Below are 14781 nucleotides of genomic sequence, written 5' to 3' on the forward strand. Positions count from 1 at the left end.
ATACAATCCCATCCTCACTCACCAGTTGACACGAGTACTCCACGCCTGCCGACGAATTGGACGACGGCGATGCAGGCGAGGTGCAGAAGGCCGGACAGCGCGCTGACGATCTGCCGGCGGCCAAGCGTCGCATCAATGATGGTGTCCATTGAGCATTTGACACCACTCCACGGATGCACGCCCAGGTGCTACGGGAAAGCAACAGCTAGGTAAGCTGCAGCGTGCTATCGATTTGATCAAAGGCTTCAAGGAGATTCCTGTTGGCCCAACATCGAATGATGAAACGACAATAATCGTTAAATGCGTCCATTCGATCAATTTTCCGCCTACTCGCTCAATCAGGATTTCTCCCTTGCGACGTTGAGCTCACTGGGTGCGGCACACGCCGGTCGAGAGGCTGGGGCGCAGGAATGGGCGCGAAGAGCTTCCGCTGTCGTTAGTCGTTCGCGCGGCTCATCTGTCCGGCCGGCGCGCGATGTAATAATGCTTCACAACAGGGATTCGTCCTTGCCATCAAGGATACGATGTGTATAGTACATTATTTCAGCCCAAATGGTCAACAGTTGCGCGGTTGGCTCTTGGACTCCACAGTATACGGTGAATCTGTGCTGTAGATACTTCAGCTGTCCCAACCGCGAAGTGACAGAGCGCCTCCATTGTGGGGTGACCAAACTCGATCCCGCCAAGCCCCGATGGTGACGGCACACGGCTTCGATGGCGGATGTCGCGGACCTGTGAGAGCCAATGAGAAGCTCTCCGCTACACTGACAAAGACACGACCAACATGGTTGAGTTCGATGACCCAGCTACCAACAAGCCGACAGGGCAGAGGATCAAAACCGGTACAATGACTAAAGCCTTGTAGCGCCGACCTTTTCGTCCGAAAGGAGGTGATCTAGGGCTGTGGATCATTTGAGCATTGCCCACACCATTAAATAGCAATAAGCAGCATGCCAGGCGGGCTCCGATGCCCAGGAATCTTCCATTCACGGACCCATGGTTATATTCGTCCACTGGATGGATGGCATGACATAATCCGTCACGGACGCACAATCGAATGCAATGTATTTTGCACGCGAACTTGTGTCAACTGTGGATCTGGCGCCTGCGATCCACTCGAAGATTTTCTACACAGGCCGTTTCAATACTGTCAGCTCGCTCACTCGTACACATACTGCCGAGTCAGAAAGAAAGACAGCCTGCAGAGAGGTGTCAAACTCGGTCTAGCTCGACCAAAGCTGTGCCTCGTTGACGAGACTTCACAAGCTTCCTGTCGCGCACGGGTATTTCTCGGAATTCGTTTCGGGGTGCCAAGCACCGACTTGTACGATATCTTGTCCGTAAGAGTGTCATCGTTGTTGTCCACGGGTGGCAGAGATGGAGTGTTCTCAAAAGCGGACACATAGACTCATCTCGGGGAATCCCTACGAGAGGACTTTGCGCTCGATCATGCACAAACCATGCACGTTGGATGCACGCTCCATGTATGCTGCATGCACACTCCACCATCTTTACATCATCATCGCTCCAAGCTGGTCCATATGAGGTCAAGCGCTCAGAGAACTCTTCCCCCACTCCCCGACCGGGGGCAAGCCTTTGAATAATGCATGGCTTTTATCGAATATGGAGGAAGAAAGACATTCCCAATGCCAACTGCAGATGAGTATGTTCCACAAGGCATCCCACGTCTACATTACTTTCTGTACACGGCTTGATATTCGGATTTTCATTGCAACTACAAGTCGGAGTGCTTTGTAAGTAACCTTGGATCATCATGTGGCTGACTGACATCCATGGAAACCTAGTTAGCTTTCATTGTACCTCGCACCTCGTTACGCAGCACATTGCAATCCACGCCTTACTGTTCCGCCACTTCCGGAGACATACGTATTCTGTGCAACACAATGCTCATGTGCTATGTGGACACCCACGACATCGTCTGTGGCGTCACAGCCTCGCGCATTCAATCAGCGCTTCGGCCATCACAACGTTTGAACGTGCATTGTCCTGCTCATTTCATCATGATCGTGATCGGACAGACCGTAGTGGCACGCAAACTCGGGAAACCATGGTCTCCGTGACAGATCGGGTCAGAAATTACTTGGCAGAGGACTCGCGGGCAGGTGTAGCCCGGGAATTCATCTCACAAGTTACCTCCGATGGTGCCTGGAGGACCATTTCGAGTGATTTCAAAGCAGACTACCCATGCCGCCTGCAAAGTATAACTTCATTACCAGCATGTCGCCGGCGCTCCAAAGTCACGATATCTCATCATAATTCATCATAGATATACGACCCGTGACTGCTGACATGTCTCTCTGACTGCATACAACAGACACATTGAGCTCCGAGCAGACCGATCGACCTGCTCAGGAAGCGTGATCGATGTTATCTTATCATCAATGCTCCACGTCATCTCCATGCACACCGTCTCTTACTTCTTATTGTGATCGAACGTCTTGGACGACATCACATCTCCGTGGGAGCTGATTACAGTGGTCAGAAAGCCGGCACTTCTTCCAATGCATGCGAAACATGCTTCAGCCCACCGGCGAGCAGAAAAATCTTAAACCCACCCGGCATGAGCATAGTTTATGTCCCCTCCACCTCGGTCAAAGTTGATGATTTTGTTTTTACGATGCAGGTACTGTACATCGCCGATCGACATGCACTAGATGGGAAGAGTGGCCTGGGCGCAAGCTTCTGGTGGAATAACGGCCGCTGTAGCGCTTACCGGTCAACTTCAGTCATTTCGTCGATGGCATCACGATGGAAGCCACCACTAGTCGGTGTGCTAAAACATTGTTTTGCTCGGAAACGAATACCGATGCCGTCGTCGATCATCGCTGTGATAGATCAAAATTTATCACGGGCAGACACATTCGGAACTCAATGAGATACACACACCTGTTTCATTACATCAAAACTTGGATTGCGCGCGACTGCAAAGAAAATATCGATAGTTTGGTTAATCATGAGCTACGCATGTGGAGCAAGGCACCACGCCTATCCGGTTGAATGAGAGCCATGTCTTTTGGCGCACCGTCTATGAGCAAATTGGCTGCGGCGGCCGAACTTGGACTTGGCACATCATGACAACGTGGCAACGGACTCTTGTCCGTACACGACCTCAGGCACTCGTTTGGACTTTACTACATCACCTCTCCAATGGCGTCTCTAGGTCCGAATCACGGTCGCCTTCATCAACCCCCACCCCCCCCCCGGCGCGCAACGCTGGGCAACTTAATTAATTATCGAAATGTAATACTATATGCCAGTATATTGTTGCACATACTTGGGACTCTGAAGGCCGTCGGCCAGCTCAGAAGATCGAGTGTCCCCATCCATGGAGCCACTGGCCCACTCCAGTCGTATCACGCGACTGTTCGCTGGGCTCACCGCCGTCAACATGAACACTCAATTTGGTCTGCCTGATGTCAAGCGACAATGGAGCTTGGTTGCAACTCGATGGATCCATGGGACGTGTGTCGGGGACGGTGATCGCCTGCCGCACCAGAATGAATTGCTGGAGCTCACAAGCCATATCATCCGTAGAGCTTTTCTCCGGCATTTCTGTGGCTGTGCTGCCGTGGGGGACTTGGGCGCCGGCGATGAGGAAGCGTGGCCAGGACAATCGTGCAGACTGCTGCATCAACCACCAACGTTCATACATACCTATGCTTTGAATTTCCGTCACCTTGCGAACGGACTCTGATAGAATTGCGCAAGTGAGCTAAATGATTGTGACAGCAGAAGGACTTGTCTCAAAGGCCAGCGCTCCTCCGTTATCTTTCACAGGTGCTGATCGCCACTTTGGCGAGCTGTCTGCACTGCACACCTTCACGACCCCTCGATTACTTGAAAGGATTTTCAGTGCACATCAGCTCGAACACACACAACTGATAAGGCAAGATACCTCCACCGCATGTTGTACTGCACAACACACCGCGCAGAATCTAAATCACGACATTCTGCGATATCGATAGTATAGGGAGTGCAGAAATGGCTCCACTGGAGCCCATCATGAGCTTTCCCACTACACCCTCCAAACCAAGCATAATTTGGTTTCGGCCAGGGTGCTCGCTTGACCGTCTGTTTCCCCAGATAGTGGCTTGTATGCACGAGAGTCGTCTGATTAGATCTGCACGTGTCAAAGGCACCGTGGTGGTGTCCGTGGAAATAGTATGGCTTCGAATCGCAGTCACAACGTCAAAAGGCTGTACTGTACCATTGATCACCTGGTTGCACAGCTAGAGCGGTACGAATTGCATCATAAGAATTCGCAGCGATCAATTGAGACCTGAAATTGTGACAATGAATTAGAGAATACAAATGAACGGTAGGTGAGATGGGTGCTTGGGGACGATCGTCCTCAAGAACTCTGCAATGTCTCTCAACTGTTCGATTAAAGCCAGGCTCGCCATCGCCAAACCAATGCATGAGCCACCGTTCTATGGCACAAGGCGAGGATTGAGTAGCACATGACCAGTGACAAGACTGGCTCGGAGGCTGGCACCGTGAAGTTTGCCAGCTTGCGCCATCCCGGGTTGGTTTGAGACTTTGAGAACCATCATAAGTTCTGTAATGGGCTCATCTGGGTGGGTACTTTATCTGCCATGCACATCAATGACCCTGCGGACACTGGTTGACGCGCAATGTAGGAGAGCCGCTCAGGCCGCGCACCCCGATTGATCGTAGAACTTCCCTTCGTTACCAGTACCACGATGCCACAACGCTTCGCCGCCTGCTCCACGACATCGACTCCGAAACCACACAGTGGATCCCTTCGGACCGAATTGGGTCGAGCCAGACTGGCCACCACAGGCTTACCAGAAGTCATGTCGGCTCCGCAAAGTCTCGCCTGTAGGAATGGATGTCGCACCACGAAGTACGTTCTCTCGAATGAAAACCCCAGCTCAGGTGTGAGTGGACCCTTCTTGGCCAAGGAAATGGCGATTGTAGATCCATAGCCGTTCATCCAGTTTCATCTCGCCATGCGATGTGCTGATTGGCAATCGGTTCAATTTTCGGACCAACGGCCAAGCGGCAAGCAAAGACATTGATAGAGGAAACGGTACATCTGGAGATGTATTCCGACCTCCACATTAAATAAAAGTGTTGAGTTATTACGTTGACCCTGTCGTCCATATTTAGCCCTAAACTGGGCGGTGGCTTGTCTTGTTGGGACGACTATCACTATTCCGGCACACCAACGTGCTCGCCCCACGGACTGAGTTTGATAGTATCACCTTTTGCTAGGAGATGAACGTGCAGCAGACCTCGCAGCATACAGATCAAAACCCATTTGATTTAGGATCGTGTCGGTTATCTCCACAAGCAGCGCAAGCATCAACACGGGACGAATTATCCGAATGTTGTGGGGCAGTTAGTATGTCGCCATCCCTCGCGCATGTCCCACCCCCAGATTTTCCCTTTCACGTCTATTCAATGATATGCAAGTACGGGGAGATAGTATGTTGTATAATGACTTGTGAAGCGAGTGGAGGACCTCTTCCGTCGCCCCTTCACACATGTACTTGTGCGGGGCGATATGTACACATGTGGGTCGTGACAAATCCCAGGCGTTCTTCTTCATGTCGTGTCCGACGCGTAAGCTGCTCACGAACAATGTCCGCCCTTAGCTAGCCGCGCAACGACAACCAAGATCAGAGCATCTACCTTTGGTTCAGAGGATCTAGTCGCTCGTGCTGGGTCCACGGATCTAGTGCTATATTTCGAATCAAGGGGGTCTCGCACATCCTATAGATGTACAAATATATCAGCATTGGTGGACGTCTAGTCCATACAGTACTCTATACATCTGGGTCTGGGGCTGGAACTAGTGAAGGAGGCTCGGCGGGCAGCTCAGGGTTCGAAGTGCCGGTCTGACTAAGAGACCACAGGACCACTTTCCTCATCAGTGCAACGCGCAGCTGTGTTCCTTTTTCCCGAGGGGGAGGCGCAAAGCATGGGATTGCAGGAGCGCAAGCCGCTCAACCCTTTCTTTCTCTTCGCATTGGGACGCTCTGGAGGCGGCCGGAATAGCGCGTCAGAACTATTCATCCCCTCAAATCATCAGTCAAAACCAACAATCAATCCTTCTTGACCAATCTAGACTGCGCCACCACTAGGTACCACGCGCAACCATGCCTTTCCTCAGTACAGTTGTAGGGGTTTGACTGATCTGCGACACCATCGCACTGATTATGTTGAGGGCTCTAGGAAGTATGGTTGCGATCCTGATAAGCGCCGGAAATACAAACACATCTTGCGCGCGCGAACACATCGATACTGGTTCTCCACGTCTGTTGGGAGGTGGGGGCACATATCTATGGAGATCGTGATAGGCTGTATATCTCGATACAATACGATGGCAACCTTGGAAACTTCCAAATCTGATTCTCGCATCTGCAGGGTTTTCGCTGTAGCATGGTGACACCCATATTGTGACGATCAACGGTACGATGCTGACGAGGGTTGCGACGCCACCTGCGCAACCTGGGATGAAGACAATCTTGAAAATCCGTTCACGGTGACTGTCCGGCGAACGGTTGGTATACAAAATTACGTCGATCATAGACTTGGTATCTTCTCCACGAGCCAGCTTTCAAGATAAAATCGAGGTCTTCTGGTACTGATGTATCACGCTGGGACTTCTCGAAGGACCCTGGTTGCGAACAACCACCTCCATGGCATGTTTCTGCCAAGACGATTCTCGACAATCACACTTCAAATCATGGTTCTGTGCCAGTGCTTTCCAACACGAACTATCCACCAAACCTTCGATCGTCCATGCACGGTGATGGTGCTCTCGCGTATCTTCTTCAACGTTTCTCTCGATTGCCATCGTAGGCGACGTGTGACGCGCGTTTGAGCGGCTATGCCCACGTCATATCCAACTTTCAGACTTGGATTTGGAGATCTTCAATTTTCAAAACTGTTGAGGCGCTCGATAGACAACTCGCATGACGTACGGTTGCGATACTCTCGATAGCGAAGCTGAACCGCGTCTGTATTTACCATTGACTGAGCTGATCGTGCCAGTGATTGGTTTCGTCGTCATCAGAAAAGATTGTGCGATCATGGAAGTTGATGATATGACACGAACAAATCTTGCCCCAACCCTAACGGCAGGTGCCAGGGCTCTCCCAATGATGATCATACCCATAGATATGGCCTTGACGCAAACGAGACGGTGCATCGCTTGCAACCATGGACTGCCCATCACTCAGTTGACCATATCATTATTTCTGCGCTTGAACGCGTGGCACGTGAACATGTTGCCAATCTGTAAACAACGTTGAATGTGCTGGATGGTTCATATGCCGGCGGTTAACGGGTTGCTTTCCTCCAGGAAATAACCACGTTCGACAATGACGTCTACGTTATATTATGTCGGATTGTAGATTGGGATACGTTGGTCGTCCAGTAGGCCGAGATATCGATCACGAGCATCGCGAATGTACGTACCTAAGTAGTTGCAATTGACGACCAGACGTCGTTGAAGAAATGGAGGCTCTGCGGCTGCGACCGAGGAATATCGCCTGCAGCTGTGAGGTAATCGAGCACGGACTGTCGAGGATGCAGCTGTGAGACGCACTTCGATGCTTTCAAATCCGAGGGCCAATGAAGTGTTCCATGATATTGACGTAATCAAACAATATCCATCATTTGCATCAACGACATGAGTTCAAGAATAATAATCGGGCAGCTCCGGCAGCAAGCTCGCAGCACGACTTCCCACCGGTCCCCTCTCACCGAATTGCATACCCAACCAGCATTCTTCCAGCCATCACGAAAGTTCTCGAGCAGTCCCTTCCGACTCTCCGAATCGAACGTCATCGCACCCGAATACCTCGACGAGAACGAGCGCAAGATTTTCACAATCCTCAAAGACAGCTTCAAGCCCTCCAAGCTCGAGGTGCAGGATGTCTCCGGCGGATGCGGCTCCATGTACGCCCTAGATATCGTGTCGGAGCAGTTCACAGGCTTGACCACCATCAAGCAGCACCGCCTGGTCAATCAGGTCTTGGGCGAGGAGATCAAGAAATGGCATGGAGTGCAGTTGAAGACCAAAGCGCCGTAGAATGGTACAAGAGGAGATTCGCAGGAGCAGTGGTGTCAACAGACATCGGCCACGGCCAGGCTGAGAACGAACAACCAGACACAAGCAATGATCGAGTCATGCGTACGTCACAAGACAGGTCGGCAGTGACGCAGCAGGATGTGAGATACATGCGCCAGTCCTCTGAAATATGTCATGGGCTTGGAGCTGCTTCCAGCTGACCTGATATCGGTTGGCTTCATTGTCATTATCATTCCCGTGGCAGAGCCAGAAAGGACAGGCCATCCTCAAGACCTGGCTTCTATCTCTTCTGCATGGGCGCCGAAACATCAGACGCCGGTAAGGATGACGGTGTGAGTCGATGCTGCATTTAAAGGCATCGTGTTGTCCTCACGAGGGCTAGCCTTGTCTCATATCACAAGGAGTCGTCTCTGACGTCTCCTCATTCTGTCATCTGCTGTATATGATCGCCGGCGAGCATACGAAAAGCATTTGGCTGCGCGAGGGAAGACGGGACATTTAATCAAGGCGTGTGATGTTGTACGGCTGTCATAATACGCCAGCAACTAACGAATGGTTCGAGTTGTCTGTATTATCTACCTTGAAATTAATATCGACCTCGCTCGTCGCGACTGGCGAATCTTTTCACCGTAAATCAATCTTTTGAATCTCGCCCTTGGCCTTTTCCCATTCCTCTAGACTGCGTTTGGACCATTCAATGTGAGCCTTGGCGAAACTCAGCTACATGCCATTCATTAGCTCGGATTCATACATCTGCGTATCAGTCGGTCCTCGATTCAATTGACTCACCATGTACATGCGCAGATCGTCCTCCTTTTGCCCTTGAAATCGCCGCAGGTCCTGCATCACACCTTGGCTGGCGTCTCTGACATCTTTCTGCGACACCTCGAGAGCCTGTTCCAATTGGACTAGGCTTTCTTTTGTCTTGCCCAAAGCATCTCTTCGTGCTCGCTCAGGATCCTGATCCGTGACGCCCTGGATGGCATGGGTAAGACGACCGAAGATTTTGTTCCCGAGTCCGCTCGTTGCTCGTTTGTGGCCTCCGCTCGGTGGAGAGCTTGGTGGACTTGTGAATGGTTCTTGTGGTCCATCCTGGTGATTGCCTTGCGCCTGATCTGCGTAGGCAGGAAAATCGCTGTCCACGGAGCCATCGTGATCATCATCGCGCGAGCCAGGACGACCACGCCTACTACCACTGCTGGTGCTACGTCGTGGTGGTGCATATTGCGAGCTACTGATGCCGGACGATGTCATGTACTGCTCGATTCGCTTCGCTTCGAGTTCACTACGCTCCAGCTGATCGAGCGAGACTTTCTTCTTTTCCAGCTCGTCGCGGGTCATTTCCTCCTGAATGCGTTTCAACACACGATACTTCAGCACACCTCGTACGACACTGGCGAATTGAGCACTTTCGCGCATCGGCTCTGCGAATCCAGCACTGAGGGCTGAAGCCAAATCTCTCGACTGCAAATACGTGAAATCGCACGCCTGGCCCGTCTTCTCAATTGCATGTGCAACGCTCATCGATTGCTCTGACAGCGCAAAACCGTTGTACTTCGCGCCGAGGTCCATCAAGTCGTCCCCCAAGCTGTATAAATGCCGCAAAAGACGTGCATTGACCTTCTCCATCGATCCCGTGAGCAATGTTTCCAGTTCTTTGGAGCTCTGTTCGAAAGATGAGAAATACGGGTCGAGATCGGCCTCACTAAGTTGTTGTGAGGACGGCGGAAAGCGTGCAGTTTGGTTTTGAGGGGAATTTTGTGGAATCGCAGACGCAGGTGCTGTAGCGGATGGAGGCGATGTGGGTGTGCCACTGGCGGACGAAGTTGAGGCCGATCTTAATTTGGCATTTTGGGAAGGTATTGGAAGATAAAAATGTGCTTGGGTCGGATTTGCTGGGTCGAGAGGCGGCGCTTTAAGATTGTTCTTGGGAACGCTTGCAGCTGGGTGTGAATGTAGGACTTCGTTCCAGCTGACATGAGGGTCGAGGAAGCGCCACCAAACTCCATCGTCCCGCACCTCTTTCATGCGTCTACATCGGTTCAGGAACGTCGCCAACATCCGTTGTCGGAGCTCAATTATGCCCAGATCTTCCTTTGCTTTGGTCGGCTTGGCAGCGTAATCTGCAATGCTGTGTTTCTCGGGGATTGGTGGAATGATCAACGTAGGATGCAGATTGACCAGTGTTGCACGCAACGATGCGAACTCAGAGTATCGTCGCCGAACTTCAATATCACCTATCCGAATGGTGTAGGTGATATATGCCCCACCACCTTCGGTATTTTTGCCAGCATGGACGATTTGTATCTCGATGTTGGGCTGCTCGTAAAGGATCTGCTCTATCCTGCTGTCGTAGCCCCCCTCCTTCGGCTGAACCTTGACTTGGCGTTGACGCGAGTCGTCGAGGTCCTCATCGCTAAGATCTGAGGACTTTGATAGGTATTGCGGTGGCTGTTCAGGTGATGACTGCCCGGAAGTTGGGGTGGAGATCTGGTTGGTGCCTGCATGGGGAGTGATCAGCGCATGACTTTGGCTTTCTGGACGACGATAGCTTCCGGAGAGACACACGCTCTATCGGCGATTGAGGGTCTGATGTCTCAGAGCCGCGGCGGTGGAAAGAACCGTAGGGGTTGTTGTCCTCGTCGTCCCACATATTGCTTAGCACTTGTCTGGTCGCAAAGCGCAACTGACCAGTAATGAAGGATGTTTGCAGAAGACTGTGGTTATCGGTAGATGCCTAGCACACGTAATCTACGCGGAGCTGCCGATCGCGAGTGTTGATACTCTCGCCAGTTGGTGGAAATATGAGAGTGCAATACTTGATCTGTAGGTGAGTGCTCAGTACATCCTTCAAGCAAGCACACATGCCGTCACACTCGCGCGCGACGATAGGCAAGCTATCGGCAATCCACACAGTCCCGCCTGCCCGCCCATTTGACTGTCTCTGCCTGTAGTGGCGGGCCGTTCCCGTTGGCCATGACGCAGTTCAACACCGATGTTTCCTGGACCATCACTGTCATGTATCTCGATCACTGAATCAGTGATGAGAGAGACGAAGAGGACTGGATTGCAGTTGCTGAGGTACAAAAAAATGGCAGCGATCAAAATGAACCACATGTTAGTTTAGACGGCGTGGTCATGAGGCAATCTTGGGACGATTGTGTGACAAGCCCGGTCATATTGGACCTCAAGAAATCGACAACACAATACCATTTAATTCGCGGCCTAGAGATTTTATGCTCTCTTCATACCTCGCGATCACCTCCAGTGATCAAGTCAATGTTATGCTTTGTGCAATCTTGCGTGACTCAACGGTATGGACCATGTACATGCTGCAGGTGTAGATTGAAGCCTTGGGTGTAGGCTCTCTCCTCGACACACTCGAGCAAAGGGCGTCATGTTCAATTTCCGCTCTTGCATGGTGTTTTCGTCGGCTTTCGCAACTTTCCTACGACATCGCGTACGATACAGTCAAATCAGCACGTCTAATCTTCGTCGAGCACACAGCGCATTCGGCAGTCACGACCGCATCCCTAGGACTCAAGCGGCGACCCGATTGAAGTTACCGCATCATATGCAGAATATCCGCATAATTTCTGGGCGATTCGTAAGAGCAAGATCATAACCATGGATAGCAACAAATCAAAGAGTGCGATCGTGCGATTCTATGCGGATCCTCAGGGAAACAAGAGTTCCTCACGTGATGCGCAGGGCCGGTCTCTCGAGGACATCTGGCGGTTCAGCGACAAGGAACTGGAATGGAGTCATGATTACATTCAAGTTCTCTTTCCGGTCAGTATGCTGATCGACATACATTGAGGAAACAATCTCTGACCGATTTTCTAGCTACCAGAGTTCTCCGCGTTCAATTTCTCGGCACCGCACATCGATCGCAGTACTCGCGACGACTTTCTAGCTGAGGGAACGCTACGGGAGCACTTGTTCCGCTCATTTCAGCGCATGGCAGCCTTCTACGGCTTTGACGCAAGCGAAGATCATGGCGAGATCCGAGTTGAGGCGAAACCAGACTTCACCAGCCTCGCAAGGAGGAACTGGCTGAAACGATTCGATCACAACCATTTGAGGATAAGTCGTATCATCAGGTTAGTCAAATCCTTATCTAATATTTCCGAGATCAATGTTCTGATCTTGTGATTAGATCTCTGCGCGTCCTTGGGTTGGAGCCTGTGGCAACTGCCTTCCATCAAGCACTTGTGCAGAATGCCGCCGGGGTTAGCGATCGAAGCTTGATGTACTGGGATCGAGCGGCTAGACGCCCGCTGCACCTGGCTCCGGACGACGATGACGAAACTGCTGAAGGTATTGACTTTCTACGGGACTGATTTGTGGCTCGGTAGCACACTTTCCGGCAAGATCTCGACGCCCCTTGGATGTCTCTGGGCATTGCCGCCCGCGATTTGGCTACTCCATCTCAAAAGTCGGGTTTCATGTGTGAGAATGGTTCAATGTATCCGATAGACGACATCTGTAAAAAGTTACGATCGAGCCCTCCAGCAGCGTAGAAAGGAGACATTCTATCTATGCCAACTTTAGTGGTCAGGGTTGGTCAAAGGCTGCAGTCAAGCTCCCTGCCTGGAGACAGATTATCACACTTGTGTATACACATATCTTCGTATTGTCACTTTATGTACAAGACATAGCAGCGAGACCTCTAGGTCGCGCCAGGCTGAATGACATGAGCATAATGCTCAACCGAACACCTCAATTATGCAAATGACACACATCGCTCAAAATTACAGCTCACAGCTTTGCTGGCTTCTCCTGGCGCCCGCTCTTAACACCGGTAATCTCAGCTCCACCAATGATGAAATCAGGGTAGACGAAGCCAGCGCTGCCAGCGCCACTAGTCCTCCAGTGCCCGCCATCGACGACCAGAACATTGCCATTCACGAAGCTACCGGCTTCAGAGAAGAGGTAGATGGTAGCGTCGGCGATTTCACGCACCTCGCCCCAGCGACCAACGGGTGTTCCCCTCTTGGACTCTGCCGCCGACTCGCTGTCCAGCTTAGCCAAACGCTCCATGCCCTCGGTATTTGCTATCGGGCCGGGGCTGATGACGTTGCTGGTAATTCCGTATGGACCATACTCAATTGATACGCTGTGGCTGATTTGATCGACGGCGGACTTTGCGGCCGCGACATGTGATTGCAGAGCCTGACCCCTGTAGTGGAATGTTGCCGAAATGAAGATGAGCCGACCTCCGGTGCCGTTGGACGCATGGCGACCTGTGTTGGGAAACTTCTTGGCGCTATCCACCAGATATGGCAGGACTGCCTTTGCTGTGTGGAAGGAGCCCAATGTGTCAATCTCTAGCACAGATCGGAATGCATTCGAGGAAAGTTGGCTCATGGGAGCGAGGAAATTGCCTGCAGCTCCAGCAATGGCGAAGTCAATGCCACCAAGCTCCTTTGCGCATCTTGCCGCTGCATCTTGAAGCGATTGCATATTTCGCACGTCCACATTTCCTTGGCCAATGACTCGCGATCCAGGCCGGACGCTCTGAATCTCCTTGGCCACGCGTTCGGTTTTCTCGACATTTCGTCCAATAATATAGGCATTGCCGCCGAGGAGCACGAATGCCCGGACTTGTACAGAGCAGATTGTACCAGCGCCTCCGGTGCAGAAGAGTACTTTGTCTTGAAATATGCCATCGCGCCAGACATTCGACATGATCTCATTTCGGTTGTTCGCCATGATGATGATGTCTTAATGCAGAGAGGTTATTTAGCGTTTGCCCTGGAGCCCTATTGATGCAACACGATCTTTGAGATGTGCGACTGATTTAATTGACAGATAGTGGTCAATCAACCAAGAAATGGACTGTTGGTTTTGTGTCAAGAGCCGGACTAATATCCATCCGACCGGCCGGCGGTAGAGTAACGTCCGACGTCACGGAACATGGAAGTCAGTCGCAAGAAGCACCAAATTGCATCAGTCCGTGCTTCCGGCAGGCTTCAAACGCTGTTCTGGATGTTCGAGTCAGCCGAAACGTGACCTACGACTTGTGTTCCATTGTCATTAGTTTGCTTGTCTAGTCATCTCCCATGCCAGCTGCTTGATCGCAATGCAACTACAGTAGCAGGTACCATGAGACCATTTACATCGAAGACCGCTTCACGCGCGATTGCGCACGTGCAGTGCGAAACCTCGCTCCGCCGAAACTCGACAGGACGTCCGTCAAGCGCTAACAGGACTGTAGGGTTGGTTCGCAAAGTAGTGACATTCATTCGAACATGCCCAGGTGGTTTATTATAGCTTCAGCACACCATTGATGAACTTCGGATGGCTATCATTAGATTTTTGACATCCCAGGTATCTCGTCCGAAAGCACTCTTACAGAAATGTGCCTGTATCTGAGGACGTGTTTGTCATCCGACGTGACGAGTCGTCGGCAACCATGTTTCCCCTGGAGACAAATTGTGTGTACGCTTTCAGGCGTGGAGTGGAAATTCGAATGATGTTAAGCTTGATACAGGTCGTGCTGTCAGATTTATTACAATTGACTACATCAGTGGCAGACCTCTGACGCAAATCGCCTTCTGCTCTGGTGCATCTTGCAGACCTGCGATTCCCGGTCACCATATCTGCCCTGCCTCATGAGCCGAAAGTTGAGACCGGTTTGGCAGTCGACGGGTGCTACAGCCTTTCCTCGACAATACTTGCGGAAGCTCTAC

General features: G+C 51.4%; 5 protein-coding genes across 5 annotated transcripts; 2 read left to right on the forward strand and 3 right to left on the reverse strand.

Annotated features, from left to right (window-relative positions):
• Positions 1 to 6022: 6022 nt before the first annotated feature.
• On the reverse strand, positions 6023 to 6771 carry K489DRAFT_233080 (uncharacterized protein). The gene has a single exon (XM_033599821.1). It carries the CDS (start codon positions 6575 to 6577, stop codon positions 6128 to 6130), a length of 450 nt encoding a protein of 149 aa, XP_033459139.1. The 5' UTR covers positions 6578 to 6771; the 3' UTR covers positions 6023 to 6127.
• Positions 6772 to 7684: 913 nt separating this feature from the next.
• Positions 7685 to 8086, forward strand: K489DRAFT_389071 (bola-like protein; the record flags this gene model as incomplete). The annotated part of the gene is made up of 1 exon (XM_033606471.1): positions 7685 to 8086. The coding sequence occupies one exon, from the start codon at positions 7685 to 7687 to the stop codon at positions 8084 to 8086; it is 402 nt and encodes a 133-aa protein (XP_033459140.1).
• Positions 8087 to 8597: 511 nt separating this feature from the next.
• Positions 8598 to 10914, reverse strand: K489DRAFT_380847 (uncharacterized protein). The gene is made up of 3 exons (XM_033604969.1): positions 10655 to 10914; positions 8876 to 10587; positions 8598 to 8806 (listed from the first exon to the last, which is right to left on the reverse strand). The coding sequence occupies exons 1-3, from the start codon at positions 10737 to 10739 to the stop codon at positions 8711 to 8713; spliced, it is 1893 nt and encodes a 630-aa protein (XP_033459141.1). The 5' UTR covers positions 10740 to 10914; the 3' UTR covers positions 8598 to 8710.
• A 667-nt stretch (positions 10915 to 11581) lies between these two features.
• On the forward strand, positions 11582 to 12638 carry K489DRAFT_233116 (uncharacterized protein). The gene is made up of 4 exons (XM_033599822.1): positions 11582 to 11743; positions 11798 to 11878; positions 11933 to 12189; positions 12246 to 12638. Exons 1-4 carry the CDS (start codon positions 11714 to 11716, stop codon positions 12427 to 12429), a joined length of 552 nt encoding a protein of 183 aa, XP_033459142.1. The 5' UTR covers positions 11582 to 11713; the 3' UTR covers positions 12430 to 12638.
• A 209-nt stretch (positions 12639 to 12847) lies between these two features.
• K489DRAFT_389074 (NAD(P)-binding protein) lies at positions 12848 to 13801 on the reverse strand (the record flags this gene model as incomplete). Its single annotated transcript, XM_033606472.1, has 1 exon — positions 12848 to 13801. The coding sequence occupies one exon, from the start codon at positions 13799 to 13801 to the stop codon at positions 12848 to 12850; it is 954 nt and encodes a 317-aa protein (XP_033459143.1).
• Positions 13802 to 14781: the final 980 nt, after the last annotated feature.

The sequence above is a fragment of the Dissoconium aciculare genome (assembly GCF_010015565.1).
Source record: "Dissoconium aciculare CBS 342.82 unplaced genomic scaffold K489scaffold_7, whole genome shotgun sequence".
NCBI classification, from domain to species: domain Eukaryota; kingdom Fungi; phylum Ascomycota; class Dothideomycetes; order Mycosphaerellales; family Dissoconiaceae; genus Dissoconium; species Dissoconium aciculare.

Excerpts from the sequence above, each read along its gene's own strand:
- K489DRAFT_233080 (XM_033599821.1), bottom strand. The coding sequence starts at position 6,577 with ATGATCGACGTAATTTTGTATACCAACCGTTCGCCGGACAGTCACCGT.
- K489DRAFT_380847 (XM_033604969.1), bottom strand. The coding sequence starts at position 10,739 with ATGTGGGACGACGAGGACAACAACCCCTACGGTTCTTTCCACCGCCGC. Across the intron at positions 10,588-10,654 it reads CCCTCAATCGCCGATAGAGC|GCACCAACCAGATCTCCACC; the intron begins GTGTGTCTCTCC and ends CTCCCCATGCAG. Across the intron at positions 8,807-8,875 it reads ACGATCTGCGCATGTACATG|CTGAGTTTCGCCAAGGCTCA; the intron begins GTGAGTCAATTG and ends AATGGCATGTAG.
- K489DRAFT_233116 (XM_033599822.1), top strand. The coding sequence starts at position 11,714 with ATGGATAGCAACAAATCAAAGAGTGCGATC. Across the intron at positions 11,879-11,932 it reads ACATTCAAGTTCTCTTTCCG|CTACCAGAGTTCTCCGCGTT; the intron begins GTCAGTATGCTG and ends CCGATTTTCTAG. Across the intron at positions 12,190-12,245 it reads AGGATAAGTCGTATCATCAG|ATCTCTGCGCGTCCTTGGGT; the intron begins GTTAGTCAAATC and ends TCTTGTGATTAG.